This window comes from Saccopteryx leptura, chromosome 7, assembly GCF_036850995.1.
Source record: "Saccopteryx leptura isolate mSacLep1 chromosome 7, mSacLep1_pri_phased_curated, whole genome shotgun sequence".
NCBI classification, from domain to species: Eukaryota; Metazoa; Chordata; class Mammalia; order Chiroptera; family Emballonuridae; genus Saccopteryx; species Saccopteryx leptura.
Window position 1 is genome coordinate 56,644,348 of NC_089509.1, and position 22,913 is coordinate 56,667,260.

Genomic DNA, 22,913 nt, shown 5'->3' on the forward strand with positions numbered 1-22,913 from the left:
AGCAGGTGGTTTTTTTGGTCTCATAACAATGTTCACTCTGATGTCATGTCTGGGAGGAGCAGAAAGGAGAGGCACTCGTGTTCCTGGAAGGTGGTTTAATGCCCCAGTTCTCTGACTAAAGGACCCAATACGCCCCCAGGGACTCCCCTTTTCTCTTTCTCATCTCCTCCTCATCCATTTCCCTTTCCCCTCACCAAATGCAAGTGTTGGGCTGCTAATTATTCCCCCTGACCCTCCTCTTTATTTTCTTCTCCTTCAACTTCCATGTTTAGACCTTCCTTCCAATAAAAAAACATGGACCAGATCAGGCTGTTCCAGTATTTTCCAACCCCCAAGTCCGGGAGACAGAGCTTCCTCCTTGGAATGGAATGACAGGGGACCACCTCACTGAGATAGGGGACCCTCATCATTCACAAGAGGAATCCAGAGTGCTCTGAAAACTCACTGCCTAAGTGAAAATAACTTCTCGGAAGCATCGTTAGTGGCCGAGCTCAGAGTACAGAGAGGCCCGTCCGCCCCATCGCCGCTCCCGCCCCATCGCCGCTCCTGTGTCTCGGCGTATTCTGCTCAGTGAGGAAGCAGGCGGGAGAAGGAGAGGGGAGATTGGAGGGAAAACAGCTTATATCAATTCTCCGGCACGTTCTTAAATTAATGTCATTCCTAGCACATGGTTTTATATTTTTAGCCTGGAGAGGATATGATGCTCGGAGGAAATTTAAGAAAATAAGCAACGGAAGGAGTGAGTCTGCTGCTCATATTCAAGCAGGTAATTAAAACATCATTTCACAGCATCCACTTGGAAATATTCAGTGATTAAGTTCATATGAATTTAGAAAAGCTGAAAGGTTAATAATTCAGGAGCACTGGAATAGGAGTCAAGAATTCTAGTGGGGGGGTTAGTGCTGTGCCTAAAACACCCCGTGTGTGATGGTGCTGAGAATAACCCTCCATGAGCATCTGCTGTGTGCCGCATTTGACTACAGCTTATATATTCCCAATTTTATAGAGGGGCAACCGAGGCACGAAGAAGTGATGTAACCTGTCCATGGTCACTCAGCGAGTCGATGGCAGGTCCAGCACTGGAGCACAGGCAGTCTAGATAGTTAACCTCGCAACCTGCCAACTGAGCCCCTTTCCCTCTTGGAGTCACATGGCCTCGTCTGTGAAATGAGAACACCAGCTGAAAAAGGTCTGGAAGGTGCTTCCCAACCTTAGAATTCTCTGACTCTATGCTACACTTATATCTTAGCATCACATAGATAGGAATAGCTCAGGGATTTTCCCAGCAAACGAGTTTCCTTTACCCAGGCTAGTATGTGGCCAAAGTGGTCCTCCGGACCCCGTAGGGTGAGCACAGGGTGGCCCTTGTGGCTCAGCTTGCCCTTGGCTGCCTGAGTGCTATGAGCTCTAGTTCCAGTCTCATTAGTCCCCTCCTGGGCTCCCCGGTCACTCTGCTTTTCTGCAAGCAGCAATGTCCCCAGTGGCTACCAGGCTGGGCTCCCTCTGGCATTTGAACCTACATATGCCTAATTGAGGAGCTGGAAAAAACATGCCCCAGTATGCTAGCAGCTTCCAGAGCTCAGGACACTGGAGACAGAATGAGAATGTGGCCAGTCCAGTGGACTCAGCATCAGGGAGAGGAGCAGGGTTTCAGGATATGTCACAAATGAAGCAAACCTTTAGGAGTTATTTATTTTTATGTTTTTTGTATTTTTCTGAAGTGAGAAGTGGGGAGGCAGAGAGACAGACTCCCCCACCCAACCGGGATCCACCCAGCATGCCTACCAGGGAACGATGCTCTGCCCATCTATGCCGTTGCTCTGTTGCAACCGGAGCCATTCTAGCCCCAGAGGCGAAGGCCATGAAGCCATCCTCAGAGCCCGGGCCAACTTTGCTCCAATGGAGCCTTGGCTGTGGGAGAGGAAGAGAGAGATAGAGAAGAAAGAGAGGGGGAGGGGTGGAGAAGCAGATAAGTGCTTCTCTTGTGTGCCCTGACTGGGAATTGAACCCAGGACATCCACACACCAGGTCAACACTCAACCTTTGAGCCAACCAGCCAGGGCCATTGAAGCAAACCTTTAAATCAAATAGTCTACAACCTTTTCAAGGAGGTCTCTACCCAGAATCTGGCTCCAAGGATACTCCTCAGAATTCTCTTAAGCCACTGCAAAAGCCTAATATCTTCATTCAAACACAAAATATTTGGGGTGAATGGGTGTTATTTGAATGCAAACGTAAAACACCATCCCCAAGGCCCTGGCTGGTGGCTCAGTAGATAGAGCATCAGCCCAGTGTATGGATGTCCCAGGTTTGATTCCTGGTACGGGCACACAAGAGAGGTAACCATCTACTCCCCACCCCCTTCTCTCCCTCTTCTTCTACCACAGCTCAATTGGTTGGAGCGTGGCCCCAGATGCTGAGGATAGCTCAGTTGGTCTGAGTGCATGAGCCGCAGGTGCTAAAAATAGTTCAGTACTTGAGCATTGGCCCTAGATGGGGTTGCTGGGTGGATCCTGATTGGGGTACATGCAAGAGTCTGCCTCACTCTCTCCCCTCCTCTCACCTAAAAAAAGAATAAAACCATCATCTCCAAGGAATTCTAAGCTTGGCAACTTCAAAGTGTCAGGAGGAGGGTTGTAATTCTTGTTGCAGCTTAAGAAAAATAACTGAAGACCCGTGGTAGCACAGTGGATAAAGCATTGAGCTGGAATGCTGAGGTCACCAATTTGAACCCCTGGGCTTGCTTGGTCAGAGCACATATGGGAGTTGATGCTTCCTGCTCCTTCCCCCATCTCTCTCTCTCTCTCTCTCTCTCTCTTCTCTAAAATGAATAAATAAAATCTTTAAAAAAAAAAAGATAGCTCAAAATGCATTTTTCCCTACTTGCCCACCTCTCCCCAACACAGACATACACACAGGCACACACACACATACACAACTGCAGACACAAGCACACATATGCACAGTCCCCCTTATGAGAGGATACTGGGTTGTGTTTCTGATCTTGCAGTTTGGCTCAAAGCCCACCATATGTTTTAAAATATGAACTTTGAGTTTATATATTGTTGATTCACAGAATTCAGTGTGTAGAATCATAAATCAAATATTCTCTCTCTGAAAAATCTCTATGTTGGTGGCAGAATGGTACCAGGTGTTAGACCAGTGAGTTAGACAAGATCTTGGTTCAACAACCTTGGTACTTAAGTTCTGGCTAAGAAAGAATTCAGAGACAAGACTCACACTAAAAGAGAAAAGTTATTTAGAAAGTCACACAGGTAGAAGTGAGTCTTAGGAGAAATGGACTCAGATGACTAGTTACAGACACACACACACACACACACACACACACACACACACACACGGTCCTTGGAGCTTAGGAGAAAGACAGAGGCAAGGAAAATGCCCCTGGGGGAAGGGGTATGGGGGGGCCCAGTGTGCTCCCTATAGAGAGCCTTCATCAACTTGAGGGTATCTTTCTGGAGGCTTCATGCGAGGATCCCAACTATTCATCAACTTTACAGGTGTGTCTTTTCAGGGTCATGGTCTCCACTGATTGGTCAGTGCCAGGGGGTCATCAGTCAATGCAGCTGGTCCTGAGGTCAGCCATGATGCCACTTGTCTGGATTTTGCAGTTTTTCTGGACCAGGAGCTGAAACACAACTGAGACCTAGATGTTATCCCTGGGGGTTAGTGCTGAGAGAGTGGTTGTGCAAGGGCCTGCATGCATGTCTCATGAGGCCACTCTCTGGCCCCTTGTTCCTCCTCCAAGGAGGTCGACCACATGACTAGCGACACGCCAGAGGAGGGAAAGTCGGGGGAGGGTCCGAACCGCATGACCAATGATGTGCTACAGAAAGAAAGGGTCACCCTGGCGGTGAGATCTTCATTTTCCCAGGTTTTCCCATTGCTAGGCACCCGAGGTTACCACCCTGGTGACCTTCTGCACCTGGCCTGTTGTCCTTGCTTTGCTCATGTCTGTGTATCGTCCTTGCTCTGCTCATGTCTGTGTAACTGCCTACCACATCTGTGTGCATTGTTATTGCCAAGTGAACACTGCATAAAAAGTCTGGTCTGCTTCGTCATCATGAGGTCAGGACAGTCGTGATTCCGATAGTTCAGTGAGGCATCTATAAGGGAGGTACCGTGGAAGGAGCATTTCATTTTATGGAACCAGAGAGTGGTGTTAAGGGGCTTCCTTCCTTTTTTTTTTTTTTTTTTTTTTTTTTTTTTTTGACTTTGCATACAACCCTTTTCCTTAACCTGGCAGCCAGTATTCCCGCTTACCGAGTGGCTTTGTGAATTTTGTGGTCTGCAGGGCCCTGGGCAGGCATGAAGATGTAGGGACTGCATGAAGGCTGCCTCTCCCTCCTTGGAAGTAGAGTGTGGCAGCCGGAGCTGTTGCTGGCTGAGTCTCCCTGCCTTTCAGCCAACGCCATGGAACAGCACCTGAGGTGCTAGTTTTGTGTTAGCGGAAAAGACACATGGACAGGGTAAAAACATTTGCCCTTTCGTGGGCAATTTACTTTTACTTCAGAACGTTTTCCTTATCTTCAGATTCAAAGTATGGTTGTGTTTATCTAAAAAGAGAAGAAGAGGCCCTGGCCGGTTGGCTCAGTGGTAGAGTGTCTGCCTGGCGTGTAGAAGTCCCGGGTTCGATTCCCGGCAGAGCGATGCCCTGGAGGGGCAGAGCATCGCCCCCTGGTGGGCAGAGCGTCGCCTCCTGGTGGGCGTGCCGGGTGGATCCTGGTTGGGCGCATGCGGGAGTCTGTCTGACTGTCTCTCCCCGTTTCTAGCTTCAGAAAAATACAAAAAAATAAATAAAAATTAAAAAATTAAAAAGAGAAGAAATTATTGCAACTTCTCTGCTTTGGACCGTGTTCTTTCCAAACATAATCCTCTCATTATAAGCTTATCTTCCTGCATCTAGGATATTTTTGAGTAGAATAAGTCTTGGAATAGCAGAATAGCGGTTCTCTTACTTTTACAGCCTGTAGGAAGTGACTTGGGGATGTTATCATAGCACAACCTTTTCGGGTTGTTTTCTATGGTTATTCTCTAATCTATTATTTTTTTCAACACATCATTTTATTTATTTAAAATTTAGATTCTGTGGAATGCGTTTGTATTTCACCTTCGGGCCCATCGTCTTTTGTAATGGTGTTCCTAAGATATGTTATATACTTTTAAAAGCAGCCCTTGGAATTTAGGAAGCATTTGGCCTGCGTGTTACTACAGAGCATATTGAAATTTGTTTCCCTTTCATCTCCTTCCCAATAAAAGCAGCCGCATGGCTTATCCCTTTAGCTTCCTCAGAACTTCCTTTCAGAATTCCCGATCTATTACGGCACATTCACATACCAGAAACAAGATGCCTTTTCATGCTGTCAACCTTTTTCATCTGAAATGTAAATTAATTCTTGCTGGTATGCCTTGACAGAGATCAAAGTCGGGGTATTAACCTTCCCGGGCTTTCTCCGGGAATCCATCCCCAGAACCAGGCTGCCACTGTTAGGAGGCCTGTTTCCCTGTAATGGGGCCTCTTCCAGGCAGCCCTTGGTCTAGGAGCCACTATTTCAAAGACTCAGAGTCCTTTTGCAAATGACCTCATTATCACTTTAAACTAGGTGAGAAGTGATCTGCCTGGTTTGTGTGTGTGTGTGTGTGTGTGTGTGTGCGCGCGCGCGCGCAAATGTGTATGAAACGCACACCCGCGTGCACACGCGCGCACACACACGCTGCTGCTGCTGCTGCTCATATTAATTGTGTGCTGTTCACTCAGCTTCCCAGAGCTTGGTTAAGTGGTTCTGACAGCAAGTGATCTCAGTGTAATAGAGGGAGGGACAGGGCTCCAGATTGGAAACCTCTCCCCTTGCTCAGTGGGTCATTGCTTGCCTGTCAGTCTTTGAGGTAGGCCGCATTTGCATTTTCAAAATAAACAGATGCCTTTCAAATACATGAGCCGGTGGTCTTGAGATCTCTGAGGGCTCCAACAGTTCACCAGCCAGTGATCAAATGCTGGAAGAGAAAACACGCAAAAAAAAAAATACCCTGGGTACATGCACACACATTTCCTATGTGGGTAACATCGCACCTACAGTGAGGGCCTTTGTGAGAGGCGGGGACTCAGGGAGGGAGAGCGAAGGATCCCAGGCAAAAGTAGAGTTTATTAGCTTCCTCTGGCTGCGAAGGCTGTGCAGGGGGGTGGGGCAACTCTGGATGCCGTCTTGGTGGTAGCATGTTGTGTTGTGTTTTTATTATTGGTTAATGGTGATAATAGGCTTTGGCCATTTTCCTCTAAACACCAAAGAATTCAAATAACACTTTTAATATCAGAAAAATAAGACTGTACATATTATTATTTCAGATAGATGGGGTATTCTAAGTAAAAACTAACATATTATTCCATAACTGATCTACGTTTTTAAATGAACTCAAGTTTCAGAAAGTGGATATAACTAGATTTATTCAACTAAAAATGCATACATTCCTCAGTAAATGCTATCAAAACAAACAACTGGCAGAGAATTTTAAAAGAGCTACAATGACTTATTCTGTAAGGTTTTGAAAGCTCTGGTTTTAAAATTGCCCTTCTAATTCAAGATTCATTTTTCAAAGGGGGCAAAGTGGTGGACCTCCCTGTCTCAGAGGGGAAATGCCGAGTAGGTGACGGTGGAGCCCTAGGGGCTGGGAACAGAATTTCAAAGAGTATCTCCATAGAGGAGCAGGCTCTCCCATCCCCCTTCTCCTCCCTCTCCCCATCCTCAGGAGCAGGAAAAGCCCACTGGTTTACAGCACATTTCCATCGGATTGCCTCAGTACTATGGACATTGTTGTACTTCTCTCTGTCCTCTGATCAGCTTCCTACTAACTCCCCAACTGGGTCTTTCCAACCACACAGATGTTATCAGAAGGTAACAATAGCGCTAAAAACCTGAAGGCCATTTCTCCTTCTGTTGCCTTTTGGGGAAAGTGCTTTCCAGAGTGTCAGCCATGACTCTGCCAAGGCTGAGGGGCACCTTCTATGAGCCTGTGAACAGGCATTTTACACTGGCTGCAGCTTGAACCACTGGATTCTTCATGTGACACCAGCTAATGGGAGTTGCTTTCAATGCTGGTTCTCAAGGAAAAAGCAAGCATGAGTGTCCAGACAGGCTCTAGCACACTGGGATACAATTCCTGATAGCCATTTAGAGGCCATCTGACTTCTTTTAGAAGCCTGGCCCTAAGCATGTCAGAATGAAGTTTTTTTTGTGTTTAAAACTGCCTGAACTTTGAAACCTCTTTCAGTATAAGGCCTTCTAGCCTTTTCTAACTTGAACGGCTGGTTCCTTTAGCATTGTTGATGGGTTGGCAATGACTAACCAGGTGGCTGCAGTAATTTCCTAGAACTACATTTCTAAAACTATCCCAAGGTATGCAGGGCCAGTATATTTTAAATTAGAAAATTTCTTTCATTCACTTATTCAGCTCCTATTTGTTAAGTGCTTACTTTATGTTGGGGTTATTGGGTGAACAGTGGGATTTAAAATTTGAGGCTTTAAAATTTCCATCTCCAATACAGAGGGCTATAAAACACACTCTGTCAGGCCTGGCTGGTTAGCTCAGTGGTAGAGTGTTGGCCCAGTGTGTGGATGTCCTGGGTTTGATTCCAGTTCAGATAACAGGAGAAGTGACCATCAGCTTCTCCACCCCTCCCTTTCTCCCTTCTCTCTCTCTTTCTCTCTCTCTCTCTCTTTCCATTCCACAGCCATGGCTCAATTGGTTCGAGCTCATTGGCCCTGGGCACTGAGGATGGCTCTGTGCAGCCTCTGCCTCAGGTGCTAAAAATAGCTCGGTTATAAACATGGCCCCAGATGGGCAGAGCATCAGCCCCAGACTGGGGTTGCTGAGTGGATCCTTGGGGTGCATGCAGGAGTCTGTCGTTGTGTCTCCACTCTTCTCACTTGGAAAAAGAAGAAAAAAAAGCAAAACAAAAAACATGCTTTTCCTCAAAGGAAGTTCCTTTGTATAAATCAGGAACTCTATATCATGTCAACACTCACTGGAAGGGAGTTCTATAAAACTCCAGTGCAAAACAGAGTCGAAATCATTATAAAGCATAGCTGAGGATATGCACTAAAATGACCCATGCTTCTTCAAGGTAAGAGTGATTACGGTAGATATTTTTCATTCTGACAAAGTGCATAAGCAGATTGTTGATCACAAACCTCACAGCAGAGGTAGGTCAAATGAAAGTGCCATTGAGGGGAAAAGGTCCCCACTGAACAAGCAGAAGGAAAGCAAGCATGCCCTTTCTCGTGCCCTCTATCACTTCTTTGAGTCTCTATTTGTCATTCCACTGTTTCTTCACTCACTCTCTGTCTTAGAAAGATTTCTGATCATTTCACACAAAAGCTTAATTTCTCAAAATGTGAGAGAAGACAAGTTCCAAACTTATCTTGGTCACTAAGCATAAGCCAGCTGCCTGTCCTTTCCTGGGGTTCCAGCCCATACCCGTGTAAGAAGGAGGAAGCAGCGGAGAAGAATTAATTGGTGCCTCTGGGCTTGGGTGCGTTGTGAACTGCAAACCAGCTCCACTCCTCTAAACCTTTGTTTAACAGAAAACAAGGAGCCCTTTAGGTTTATGCAAGGTGTCCTGCTCTGTCCACTTGCACACACTCTGGGTTTCTCTAACTCTCTAAAGAGCTGGGGCTGATTTCTGACTGCAAGAGGCTTTATGTTTTTGGAGGAGGAAAATGTTTGGGCAGAGGGACAAGCATTGGGATTTACTCTGGGAAAACGTACCTTGTCTGTGCGTAGGATCAGCACCTACAGAGAGCCCCTGAAGTATGGCTTAGAGGAGGTGGCTTACAGCAGAGTGAAGGCAGCTTCTGAGGTTTCAAGGTTTCTGTCAAGAAATTGGCTATGCCAAATCTTGGTTGGGTACAAACACTAGAATTCTTGCCATGAAGTAACTTGGAAGACAGAGGAATATCTTTGGCTGTGACATCAAATCATTGCCACATTAGATGTAAACACCCAGAGGGCTAGGTACTATTTATCTAGTGCACAAGGCGGAAGCTACGAGGGATTTGTGGGCTGGAGGTCTGCTTATGCCTGATGTCACCCTGACAGGGCATGGAAATGTGTTTAAGGTATTGGCACCCTCAGGACTTAAGATCCAAATTTCAGAGCCTCTTCAATTTGGAATCAATTTGAAATCAATTTCTCCATTCTAGACCTCGTGTGGAGGTCCAAAATCTGACTGCAAAGTGGCGGTCTCTGAAATGGAACCTTTACCACCACAGCACTGAGCAGGGCAACGTTATTACAAGCAGCAACACAGTCAGGCTGCCTTTACTTTTCAAATATAGAATCATAAAATATGGTATCACCTTTAATCATCTTTATTAGCTATTTATCCATGTAATAAAGAAATATTTACAGAAAAGAATTAACTGTCTAAATAACTTGTCTCCCTTGATGCGTTATGTGAGGTTTAAAGAATTGTTGTCCGAGCCTTCGTCTGAGTCTTCCCCAGTGCCCTTCTCAGCAGATCATTCTCCTCCACTGGTTCCCATCATGGATATGGCGCGTGGACATAGCGTACCAGTCAGAGCGCTGGGGAGAGTTTCATATACCATCCTAAGCGCGTGGACTTGATAGTAAAAACAGTTGACTTTAAATTCTGGCTCTGCCACCACTTGTCATATGGTTTAGGGAAAATTATTTGACTTCTGAGCCTGTTTCCTGAACTGTAAAATGGGGCTCATGAAAGCCTAATTCTCATGACTGTTGTGAGGATGATAACAGAAGAGATATGTAAAGCATTCTGCATATACCCACACAGAGTAGATATTAACTAAATGTTAGTTCTTTTCTGTACTCCCTTTCTCAATATATACTTCACTGGAGAAAAAATATCAGCCTTCTAGGGTGAGCATAATAATGTGATCATTTCAAAAAGATGAAACTATTTATCTCATTTTCAGAGAAAAAAATAATACCTGCCAAATCTCACTACATTTATAATAAAATCTTTATAAAAATTTTTTTACAAATCTTAACTTATGTCATACTTACTTGACAGGGAAAAATTCAAGTGGAACAATGACTTATAAAAGATTTCAGATAGTTTTGTTTTAGTATTTGTAAAGAGCTATGTTCCATGGTGCTGGAAACTTGATTCATTTATGCAGATAAATTTTTCAGTGCCTTCAAAATCGTTAAGACTTAGGTTGTATGCTGCTGACATCATTCTTTCCACTCACTTGTTTGAGGCCCTTCTGCAACTTGTTCTGTAAAACAGCAAGTCCCCTCCCTACCTCTTCCCTGAAGTCAGAATTTCTAAAATCCAGGAGTGAAAAAGCACCCAGATCTGCTGCCTGCTAGCGTAGAAAGCCAGTTGCTTTCGGATGTCTGAAGAGTTGGAAGATCTCGGTGTGCCTATCATGTTTAACCCACAGTGACGGGTGATTGGCAGCACAACAGCTGAGCAACAGCCATTTGGCCAGTAGTTCAAGCCCCAACACGAAGAGCCATAGCAAGATCACGGCTGGCTTTGCTGTGACCATGAATTCTGAATCACCAAGCACAGAGGCGGAGGCGGAGGTGACAGCTGGTAGCCATTCTCCTCAATAAAGTTGTGACAGTTGATATGTATAAGCAACCAGATCCTGTTAATTTCATAGACTTTGAGCCAAGTGCTTAGTGTCAAAACCAGCTATGGTCAATGATAAAAATGGCTGTGAAGGGTCCCTCATCGACACAAGGCTCTCCCCCCTAGACTCTTTCCTCCTAGCAGGTTAGAAGTAATTGGATCCTGCTTTTCAGTGGCAGTCCATTTTGAGAAGCAGGCCTTATCCTTTTGTTTGTATAGGTCAGATTTATAGAGGTATAGTTTACATATAGTAAAACTCAAATAGTTTGATTGAATTAGGTGAACACACACAGTCCTGTAACCCTCTTTATGATCGAGAGAAAGGACATTTCTGACCAGTTCACTCCTGCCCTTTCTGTCATTCGTCTCTGCTCCCCACCCTCAGCTCTTAGCGACCACTAGTCAATTTTCTGTCCCAATAATTTTGCCTTTTTCAGAAGGTCATATTAAAAGAGTCATATACTATTTAGACTTTTCACTCTGGCTTCTTCCACTGAGCTAATGCCTTCGAGATTCATCAGTGCTGTTGTGTTCGTCAGTTTATTCTTTTTCATTGCTGAGCAGAATTCTAGTGAATGGATGTACCACAGTTTTGTCCATTCACTAGCTAAAGTACATTTGTTTCCAGTCCTTGGTGATTATGAATAAAGCTGCTATAAACATTCAGTACTTTATCTTTTTTAGAAAAACTTATAGAGAAGTCAATAACTTTGCTTTATAGGAAACTGGAACTGTCTGAACAATTTACGCTTTTTACAAAGCACTTTCACTCATCTTATTTCTGTAATTACCATAGTAACCTTGAGAACTAGGCTGAGTCTTACCCCATTCTATAAATGAAAGCTAAGAAACCTCCCTGCAGTCCAGACTACCCAACTCCTAGTCTGCTGTCCTTCTCCCAAAACATTTCTGAACATCCTATTTGTGCAGAGCACTCTGCTAGATGCCTTTGGGGTAGTCATTAAAAAAAATGATTTTCTTTTCCTTCAGAGGGAAACATTCTAATATTCCACATCATGTGTTATCAGGGAAATGCAAATTAAAACCATGAGATACCCTTATGACACCTATTAGAATGGCCAAAATCTGGAACACTGAAAATACCAAAGGCTAATAAAGATGTGAAGCAAAAGAAATTCTCATCCACTGCTGGTTGGAATGCAGAATGGTGCAGCCACTTCGGAAGACAGTGTGGCAGTTTCTTAGAAAACTAAACATACTCTTACCACATGCTCCAGCAATCATACTCATTGGTGTTGACCCAAAGGAGCTGAAAGTTTACTCCATGCAAAAGCCTGCACACAGATGTCTAAGGCAGCTTTATTTATAATGCCATAACTTGGAAGAAACCAAGATGTCCTTCAGTAGGTGAATGGATCAATACATTGTAGTAGATTCAGACCATGGAATGTTGCTCAGTGCTATAAAGAAATAAACTATTAAACCATAAAAAGACCCAAATGAACCTTAAGTGCATACTACTAATTGAAAGAAGCCAATCTGAAAAGGCTACCTACTGTGTGATTCCAACTATATGGCATTCTGGAAAAGGAAAAATGATAGATACAGTTAAAAGATCCGTGGTTGTGAGGGTTTACAAGAAAGAGAAGAATGAATAGGTGGAGCACAGAGGATTTTCAGGGCTGTGAAAATACTCCGTAGAATGCCATAATGAATGATACATGCCATTATACATTTGTGCAAACCCACAGACTGTACAACACCGAGAGTGAACCCTAATGTAAGTTATGGATTTGGGGTAATTATGATGTGTCAATGTAGGTTCATCATTCACAAATATTGTGCCACTCTAGTAGGGGATGTCGATACGGTGGGTGGAGGCTATGTTTCTGTGGGGGCAGAGGGTACATGGGAAATCTGTACCTTCCCCTCAGTTTTTGTTATGAACCTAAACCTGCTCTAAAAAATAAAGTCCTTAAAAGGTGGTGGAGGTGGGGGAGTCGCAGATGGAACCGGGAGCAGCACAGCTGTCACAGCCTTGAAGGGAGCTCTAAGGCAGGGCCAGCCGACACAGCCACAAGAAGCAAAGGATCCATGAAACTACCCCTCAATCCCCTCTAGAAGCAGGCAGGGCATGAATGATAAGAAATAAATCCAACCCGAGGTTGATGGGAGTCAGAAGAGAAGAGAGCAACAGTCTCTAGATGCATGAAGGGAAGGGGATCTCCCCAAACAATGAGGTTCCAGATCAGGCAAGAAACTGATTTCTAGGTTTACCTCCCTCCTTAGCTTCCAACTTAGAGACAGCAATTACCAGGCATGACTTTCTTTGAACTCAATCAAAATTTGTCGGGGATAATGACTGGAGTTAAGTTCTGGGAAATCAAAGTGCAGAAATGCTCTCGAAGGCCTGAAATGACTAGCTTTGTTTTGTGTGGAAGCCAGAATTTCTGATGCAGTTGCAGGGGGGAAATATGTCAATGAGATTGTATCCTTTAAGAAAAATTTTACTTCTCCGATGCTGCTTTTGCCGGTTGGACCTCCCACAAGTTGGCCTCGTTATGTTTTGGTAAGATAGCTGCTGACCAGCTGTCACTCCAGCCAGAAACCACACAGGCTCCTTGTGCCATCCACCACCAGCAGCTATAGGGTAAGGCTGGGCTTCTGTGCCTCATCTGTATGCATCTTCTCTGCCAGGTGCAGTGGGCACCCTTTGCCAGGTCCATTATGAGGGCAGGAAAGCTTACCCAGCCTAGATCACTAACCAGGAAATCGACCCAGACAGTGTCCCTGCTGAAAACAATGCTTGGGTCTGTCCTCTGGTGGGTCATCAGATGCCGGGCCAGACCAGGCAGTGCCAGCAGCAGCTAAGGGTCCATGGGACCCTTAGAACCCCAGACATGTAAAAGAAAGTCCGCAGTTTTACTTTCATTTAGAAAGGAAAAAATAAGAGAGTAGGGGTTGATGATTTTTAAATGTTTAAATAAATGGGGATGGACCATGTAATATTTAGGAATTCAGATTTTAGGGCAAAACTGCGTGGGCTTGAACCCTGGCTCTGCCACTCTCCTGCTGCATAGTTCCTGGGCAAGTTCTTTAATTTCCCTTGCCTCCATTTCTTCAGCTATACAATGGGAATAATAGTAGCCTCTACCTTTTAGAGTTACTATGAGGATCGAATGAGCGAAGGCTTGTAAAGGGCTTAGGAAAAAGCACGAAACCCAATAATTCACACATCTGTGTTTGTTAAATAAAAACAATGGCGATTTCCCTAGCTCCTGGTCCTAAATCTTCTCCCCTCCCCAACAATCCCCCTCTGTCAAATCAAGTTGAATGCACACACCTGATATTTTTCTTCTGTTCTGTTTTAGTTCTTAACATCTGTCAGTTACCCCTCTTCATATTAGTTTCCTATGGCTACTGTAACAAAGTACCCCAAACTTTGTAGCTTAAAACAACAGAAATGTGTTCTCGCCCAGTTCAGTAAACTAGAACTGCAAAAATCAAGGTGTCAGTAAGATTGGTTTCTCCAGGAGGCGCTAAGAATTCTTTCCATAGCTCTCTCCTAGCTTCTGATGGTCCCCAGCAATGCTCAGCATTCCTCAGCTGGTAGACCCATCACTCCACGCTCAACTTCCTTCGTCACAGGCATTCTCCCTGTCTCTCTGTGCCTTCACATGGACTTCTTATAAAGACACTGATCTTTGGTTTTAATACCCTCCTTAATCCCATATGACCTCATCTTAAACTAACTACTTCTCTAAAGACCCTATTTCCAACTAAGGGTCATGTTCTTGGATTCCGGAGAGACATGAACTTTGAGGGAACACTCGTCTACCCAGTTCACTGTCTTTAAAGTTTCCAGGTGCTTTCACATCTTTTATCTCTCTCTCTTTTTTTTTTTTTTTTTATTACTTTCTCTGTTAGAATAGAAGCTCCATGAGGGTAGGGGTCATGCCTCTTTGAGAGTAGTTTGAAGCAGCTGGTGTTACTTAACATGGAAATGTTTCCTGAACCACCTTACAAGAATGGAAAGACATGGTGCCCCTGGGTTATGTGTGGAAAGGTGGTGCCTGAGATAGAAGGGTCATCCACAAGGAAGTGAGGGACAAAATGGGGGGGGGGGGGATCTCATTTGAGGAAATAAAAAAGGAGAAAGTTCAGAGATCCCAAATATTCTACTATGGTATCTCTGGAAATAATGCTGGCAGAATCAGAAACAGCGGAGACAGAAGGAAGGTGCAGGGTGGGAGAGAGCAAGGTGGTGTGAATGGCAGGTCAGGGAGAAGGGAGCCGGGGCAGAGTTAGAGTTCACTGCCTCAAGGCAGAGCCTGAAGAATATCTCCTCCGGGAAGGAGAGGTCCTGCTGCCTGTATGGTTCTTGTGAAGCCAAGGGACCCTGCCTTGGCCATGTAGTTTAGTTGGTTCAAGTATTTTCTCAATATGACAAGATTGTAGGTTCGGGTCAGGGCACATACAAGAATCAACCGAAAAATGCATAAGTAATTGGAACAAGAAATAGATGTCGCTGTCTCTCTCTTCCCTCTCTAAAATCAATTTTAAATAATTAAAGCCAAGGGACCCAGTTGCAAAGAACATGCCCTCTCCAGATATCCAAGGTAGTCTGAGATGTTGTAACATTTTCAACCCATCTTGACCTTGAGAGTCATGGAAAATGAAAGAAGAGCTATAATAATTGGAATAACCCTTCAGTATTTTTCCACTCAAGTCATCAGCTTTTTTGGTAGAGAAGTATTTAAATGTTTATCAGTGTGAACAAAGGTGACTAGTTGATGAAAAGCGGCAATTGTGATATTCCTCAACTGAGTATAGTGTGTGGCCTGTCTTTTCTGTGCCAGCATAACTGGTTGTCAACCCACAACGGTCTGTGAACGGGGCTGCAAGAGGAAAGGAAGGGAGAGGCATGCCTGACAGGCAGAGATGTGCAGGAGGAGACCTTGCTCCTCTTTTTACTTTCCCGATGGTAGCAGCTAAAAAGACGGTAAGAAAGCCGTACAGCTGTCAAGCCAGGAGCCCTGGCCTGGTGCGCTCGTGACCTCTGTCACTCAGCTCCCTATTTGACTAACATGATCAATGAGACAGAGACGTTCCCGAATTACTCAGTATCACCAAGCGAGGAGGAAGTCCCGCCAGGACAGTTATTAATTCTCTTGTTCCCTACCATTCTGCCCTTTCCAACCACACTGTATCAAATCTTTCACATAAGCACAAAATCTGTTGAGATTCATCATTTTAGAGCCTCAAACCATAAGATGAATGTGGATTTCCCTAGCCAAATTGTATCACCCAGATTGGTGTTCCATCTAGGCGTGGAGCATAACCTTGAGAAGTTTCTCCTTTGTTTCGTTCCACAGGGCAACCTTCAGACCAAAGCAGTGATCTGCACCTTGTTGTCCCAGGGGGCACCGGGGCAAGTACCCATGTTCAAGACTGCAGTGAGCCAGGTGACCACAAAGGTGAGGTCATCAGAAGTTTCAGATGGGTGTCCTATATTTGGGGTCATTCCAGAGTAGGGTCCAGAACAGAAAACGATCACCTGATATGGACCTTCTGCCTGCCACTCTTTTTCTATAGGCAGCAGATTAAATTCAGAGGCGGCCGTGCAGCCACCCTGGAAGGTGATTTCACAGACGGGGAGAGAGTAGACAGAGCTAAGCTAGCTCTCCGGCCGCTCGCCCTCTGCCCGCTTTCCTGGCCAGGGGAAACTGGGCTAGGTGTGACTCTCTTTACTGACTGCCTCCCTTTAACCTGTGCCCTTGGAGTACACCTGACATGTTTCTACCTGATTTACCTTAAGACTTATGAAAGTTTAGCTTTTCAGGCAGATCTTTTGATGATCCTGACATTGTACATAGACCTCAAACTGATTGAGAACATTCATGGGGGAGAGAGGACTGTGTATAAGAAATTAAAACTTGCCTGACCTGTGGTGGCACAGTGGATAAAGCATTGACCTGGAAATGCTGAGGTCGCTGGTTTGAAACCCTGGGCTTGCCTGGTCAAGGCACATATAGGAGTTGATGCTTCCAGCTCCTCCCCCTTCTCTCTCTCTGTCTCTCTCTCCTCTCTCTCCCTTTCTGTCTCTCTCTCCTCTCTAAAAATGAATAAATAAAATTTAAAAAAATTAAAAAAAAATTAAAACTTGAGTATCTGGTCTAAGCCCCTCATTAATTAACATCATTGTAAAATAGGAGAATTGGACTAAATAAGTCATTTCAAACACTCAAAAGATATTGGAGTCTCCCCTTTTGGCAGTTTGAAGGTCCTTGGACTTCTGCTTGAAGAAGCAGCTGTGATTTCTTATATATGACCTTTAATGCTAATACTAGCATTTTATGGAAAGTGAGGGTGAGTTGTGCTGGCTGGATTTCACGGTAGAGTTTGCATCAACAGTTTATCTGCCAAGCCCAGCAATGAGGCTCTGGGCACTTCCAGCTCCTTTGTAATCTGTCACCTAGCCTATGTTTTAAGGAAAGATACAACTGGAACTTTCCCAGGGGACAAGGAGGCTAGCGAGTGGGAGGAAAAGAGAAGGGAAACTCAGGGAGCAGCAGTATTTCTTAAACTTGTGGAGACTTGGAGGTGGAGACCATGAGATACCCTCCACTTTCAAAAACAAAAGGATGTCTAGCCTGACCAGGCATTGGCACAGTGAAAGGAGCATTGGTCTTGGACATTGAGGACCGGGTTCAAAACTCCAAGATCACTCACTCACTTGAAGCCCAAGGTCACTGGTTTGAGCAAAGGGTAATTGGCTCGGCTGGAGCCCCTCCCTCCCATCAAGACACATATGAGAAAGCAATCAATGAACAGCCAAGGTGCCACAACTACAGGTTGATGCTTCTCATCTCTCTTCCTTCCTATCTTCTTCCTGTCTGTCTGTCTGTCTGTCTGTCTCTCTCAATAAAGAAAAGGAAAGGAAAGGAAAGGAAAGGAAAGGAAGGGAAGGGAAGGGAAGGGAAGGGAAGGGAAGGGAAGGGAAGGGAAGGGAAGGGAAGGGAAGGGAAGGGAAGGGAAGGGAAGGGAAGGGAAGTGAGGAAGGGAAGGGAAGGGAAGGGAAGGGAAGGGAAGGAAAAAGGCTTTCTAGCTGTTATGAATTTACTTCTAGACCCCTCTCTAGCAGAGGCCAAAAATAAGAGATCCTCCTGTCATCTATCAGCACATGGATGGGTTTTGTTTGGCCAGACACAGTGTTTAAAAAAAAAAGACAAAATAAAGTATCTGTGAACCTGAATGTTTTTAGATGGGCATTCATTTTTGGTTCAACACAAACTCTACCACCCCCATGTTCTTTACCTAACACCGTACACATTTATGTGACTTGGGTGGCCCCAAAGGCATCTGAGTTTGCAATACGTGCTATGTTGTTTTCTTTCTCTCCTGATAGTCAAATGCTTTTTCATCTCATTTCAAAGTAGTCCAGTAGAGGATTGGCTCAGTTTTCCTGGGAAAATGAATGTCTGGTAGAGCTCAGTCTCACTTTGTTTTTTGTTGTTGTTGTTTTTGTTTTGCAACAAAGACAGAAAGAGAGAGACAGAGAGAGGGACAGATAGGAACAGACAGACAGGAAGGGAGAGAGATGAGAGGCATCAAGTCTTTATTGCAGCACCTTAGTTGTTCATTGATTACTTTCTTATATGTGCCTTGAGCAGGGTCTCTAGCAGAGGAAGTGACCCCTTGCTCAAACCAGCGACCTTTGGGCTCAAGCCAGTGACCATGGGTCATGTCTATGATCCCACACTTGAGCCAGTGACCTTGCGCACAAGCCAGATTAGCCCATGCTCAAGCTGGATGAGCCTACACTCAAGCCTGCGACCTCAGAGTTTCCAACCTGGGTCCTCTGCGTCCCAGTCCCACACTCTATCCACTGCGCCACCGCCTGGGCAGGTTCACACACACTTTGGAAGGATTCATCTCCTGCTGAGCAGTTCCTTCCAGAACTGCTTTATTTCATGAAACCAGAATACCGAGGGACACTTCCCTGAAGAAAGGAGAGACCTAGGTCTGGAGTAGCCTCTGTTGTCATTCTTGCACGTACCTCAAATCTGGCATTTTGTGAATGTTTCTGCTATTTAAGCTCATCTTTTAATACTTTCAGCCATGTCACTGGTCTAATTTCTTTAACCTGACCCATTCACTTAGAATGAGTCACTCTTTGACTTTTCTGTTTTTTTCATATCTCTATTTCTCCAGTCTCCTTGTTTAATAGTCCGCCAGAGAGATATCAGGTGATTCCAACTGTCACCAGGACATACTTCAAAGTATTTGGCAAGTTTGATAACATTTGACAAGTTTGATAGTAATCTTATTTTTTACTTATTTATTTTTAACCTTTTATTTAAATTGAGGTATAATTGACATATAACATTATATTAAGTTTCAGGTGTGCAATATAATGATTACTTCCTTTTTATTTAAGTTTATCTTTTTACTCTTACCCAAATCCTCTTCCTGCTATTCCAGCAAAGCTGAAGAGAGAGGAACAGATTTCATCTAAGTTTTATTAAGAACATTCTTTAAGTTTCTCTTTGGTTTTTATACTTCAAATAAGTCTTAAAATCAATATTTTGATGACTGAAGTGTAAATGAATAGGAAACATGAATAAGAAACATTCTGTTCAATTACATGAACAGAAATTCTATGCATCCTTATTGAAAACCCAGGCAAAGTAACCAGGGGCATGTGCTAAGCTCCAAGTGAAGGTGTTGATGCCTCCTCTCTTCCAGGTGGTGGACATGGACCTTTCTGAGGAGGCTTGGTGGTCTTTCCTGGCTTTGGTTATGCCTTTTCCCCTCTGAATTACTATAAAATTGCCATTGCTCCTTTTTATACTAATGATCTCAAAAACAATCATGGCTTTCCACACAGATGGGTCTTGTTGCTGCTGACTTGGGCCAGAGAACAAGTTTAAAAATTTCTGTGTCAATTTTCCTTTTCAATAAGAAAACAAAGGTGTTTGTGTCCCAGATGTGGACTTTTCTTTTTTATGTCAATTGTTCTTTTATGTTGCTTATCACAGTGTTTCAAGTAAGCTTGGACTAAACATTTTGGCATTTCCAGCAGGGGGAAACCTGCCTGGTCTCTAACTGGAGGGGTTCATCAGTCAGGAGAAGGCAGGGAGGGGAGGGGGAGGAACCAGTTCATCAAATTTTAAGAGGTTACAGCTATTTTTGACTTCTGCTTTATTTTTCTTTCTTTCAATATTGTTTCACTGTTTAGTCATAATGTTGCTTGTACAATAAAAAATCTAATAATGTTCTGTTTAAATGTTTTCTCTTTATCCTCTTGGTGTTTGTAGCATAACAATACAGGAAGTCTTATCTACAACCAATACCTCAAAGAATTACATTTCTTCCACACGGGAGATATTTATGTCTAAGGAACCAAATTAATTCTCTAGAATCAGAGCCTACCCTTCCTAAAATAGATAACACAAAAGAAATCGATTTCTATTGTCCTTTTTCTGTGCTCTATCTCTGTCCTGTTTCATGTTCTATCATTGTTTACATCGATTTTTTACATTTTATGCATTTCCCACAAATACACGTCACAATTGGCAAATTTATATATTATCTTTATTGGTTATATTTTGGTTTGGCTGTTTCTAGATTATCTAAAATGAGGATTGCAAATAGGTACAGAATCTTTTTCCTACCCCAGTTGATCGGTAGTGACTACATGCAACTGTGGTTCTCAGCTCTGGCTACACATTAAAATTTTGGGGAGAACTTTAAAAAAATTGATGCCAATCTCACCCCAGGTAAGCTTTGGAGTTCCCAGGGACTAGGCTCAGGCATATTTAAAATCTTCCTGACAATTCTAATGAACAGACAGGATTAAGAATCATTGATTTGAAGTAGTGTCTCTAATACTTCTACATGGAACCAATCGCTCCAAGGGCTTTTTAAAAAATGGGATGACAGCCCCATCCCAGGACTTTCTGATTTGCTAGGTCTGGGGTGAAGCCCAAGAATTTTCATTTCTAATAACTTTCTCGGTAATGTGGATGCTTTATGTGATGTGTTCTCAAGTAGTCGTCAGATGATGTGGGGTCCATCCTCTGAGAACCACTTATGTGAAGCCTTGTGTTAAAAAGGAACTTGGAGCCTGACCTGTGCTGGTGCAGTGGATAAAGCGTCGACCTGGAAAGCTGAGGTCACAGGTTCAAAACCCTGGGTTTATCTGGTCAAGGCACCTATGGGAGTTGAGGCTTCCTGTTCCTCCCCCCTTGTGTCTCCCTTCTCTCTCTCTCTTTCTCTGCTCTCTCAAATAAATAAAAAAAATATTTTTAAAAAAGGAACTTGGAGGTGAATTAAAGTTTAGTGGAAGAAAGTCATGATGGATTAGTCATGGCTGCCAGGGTCACAGGAAGAAGAAACTGTATTTGTCTTGAGAAACTCACCACTAAACTGTCCTCAACCACAATGTAGAAATGGCTTACTCCTGGAATTGTTCCCTATTAACAGTTAATCCTTCTCACATTGTGACAGTTCATTCTTTGACCTACTATGTTCCTCAGCAGGCAGCCCTCCCCGGCCCAGCCAGCATGAGAAAACTCAGTCTAGCACAGGGCAGTTGTAGCAACTGTGTGCTGCTGCTGTTGTAGCTAGCTGCTGGGGGGGGGGGGGGGGCTCTGTGTCTGTCCACTGTTGCCAGACAGAGGCAACTTGTTTTCCCATTAACATGAGTTATTTTATCCAATTTGCTGGCTGAGACTTAGCACCGAGTGAGGCCTGCCATCTCAGAACAGGTCAGTTTTGCTGATGTGTCCTAAATAAAGGTGCAGAAAGTCAGGGAGCAGCATAGGGGCAGGGAGAGAGGTGCTGCCGAGAGCACAGGTGCGCCCTGTGTCCAACGCTGCATATTTCTGAGTTTATACTCGGGTCTCTAAGTAGTTGTTTGTTTTCTCTCAGTCCTGAGGGGCTTTGCAGATCACAAAAGCAGTCCACAAGCTGAATCCAACAGTGGCCATGTGGTGACTTCAAGTAACTCTCCTTCTGTCACTGAGAGAAATCGGTGAGTCTCATCTATAAAACTTCCCAGTTTCAAACTCAGGGGCTTTTGGTGAGTTGGAGAGAGTGGAACCCAAAGTATTTCTATCAGATTCTCCCATGTTTGGGTCATTCACCTGTGGGCGAAGGTCTATTCTCCAGGGTCGTCTGAACACAGCACTGCCCTTTGGGTTCTCTTCATGGTAAAACCTGTACTTGCCCTCATTGTTTTAAAGCAGTGGCTCTCAACAGAGACAGTTTTGTGCCTCTCCCACTGGATTTTGGCAATGTCTGGACACATTTTTGGTTGTCACAACTTTAGGGGGAGGAGCTATGCTAATGGAATCTCACGTAGAAACCAGGGCTGCTGTCACCCAACAACCGAGAATTGGCCAGCCCCAAATGACAACAGTTCCGAGTATTGAAAACCTTGGTTTAAGCTACAGCAAAAATAACTATTACTCCCTATCTACCCACAGGTTTTAGTTAAATATAATTCAAAATGAGTAAAGCAGAGCTTACCCAGGGCCATAATGCATTATTTTCAAAGTACACATGAGCTGCTTAGGTCTGCCAAGGACAGTAATGGCTAAATGTAGCCTCAAGTCACTTTAAGTAATGCCAGGCCAGGCTGTGACCCCGACCTCTAGAGACTGATGGGACCGGTAGACTTACTGCTCTTCAGGGAAGCTGCATAACCCACCTTCTCTCAGAAAAGCTTCCCAGGCCCATTACAGGTCACCAGGAGGAGGAGGCAACTACGGGAAGGAGTGGGCCATGGCCAAGGGAACGTCCAACTGGAATAAAGCTTGCCTCTCGTACTTCCCTCCAGATGGATTGTAGGAACTTTCATAAAGTTTACTGAAGGATTTGGAGGAAGAAGCAGGCTGTTAAAAAGTTTCTTGCATCTTTCCACTTGGAGAAAGAGATGGTATTGATTTGTAATTTTCAAAAATAATTCTAAAGTTTTGAGACTTCTTATTAATATTTTTAGACCTGACAAATTTAATTTTCAATACTTTTCTACTGGACTCAAATGATTGTTTGTTGGACTACCGTTATAGTAGACTACTTTTCTAATAGTTGGAATAGCTCATATAAAAGTATGTGAGGAAACATTATAGACCTAACATCTCATGTTCGCATAGGAAAGTCTAGAATTTCTGTGGCAGCAGAAAGACCCCTGAACTTGGTGGAAGACTTGGGTTTTGGTCGTACTGGTAATGGTTTCTGCAGTTTGACCTTGGGTAAGTCAGGGACCAGTCCCAGCCTGACTCCCCTCAACCTCGGCGGATGTCCA

At 44.1% G+C, this 22,913-nt stretch overlaps 1 protein-coding gene across 6 annotated transcripts in view; it reads left to right on the forward strand.

The window, feature by feature from the left end:
- Positions 1-22,913, forward strand: part of MYO3B (myosin IIIB) — a 547,413-nt gene that overhangs the window by 382,772 nt on the left and 141,728 nt on the right. For 5 of the 6 annotated variants that reach the window (XM_066345578.1, XM_066345581.1, XM_066345577.1 and 2 more), the window contains 3 exons: positions 686-766; positions 15,976-16,077; positions 21,536-21,638. In XM_066345578.1, the coding sequence (XP_066201675.1) occupies positions 686-766; positions 15,976-16,077; positions 21,536-21,638 (286 nt within the window). The remainder of the gene's footprint in view (positions 1-685; positions 767-15,975; positions 16,078-21,535; positions 21,639-22,913) is intronic. The other variant, XM_066345576.1, reaches the window with a different exon arrangement.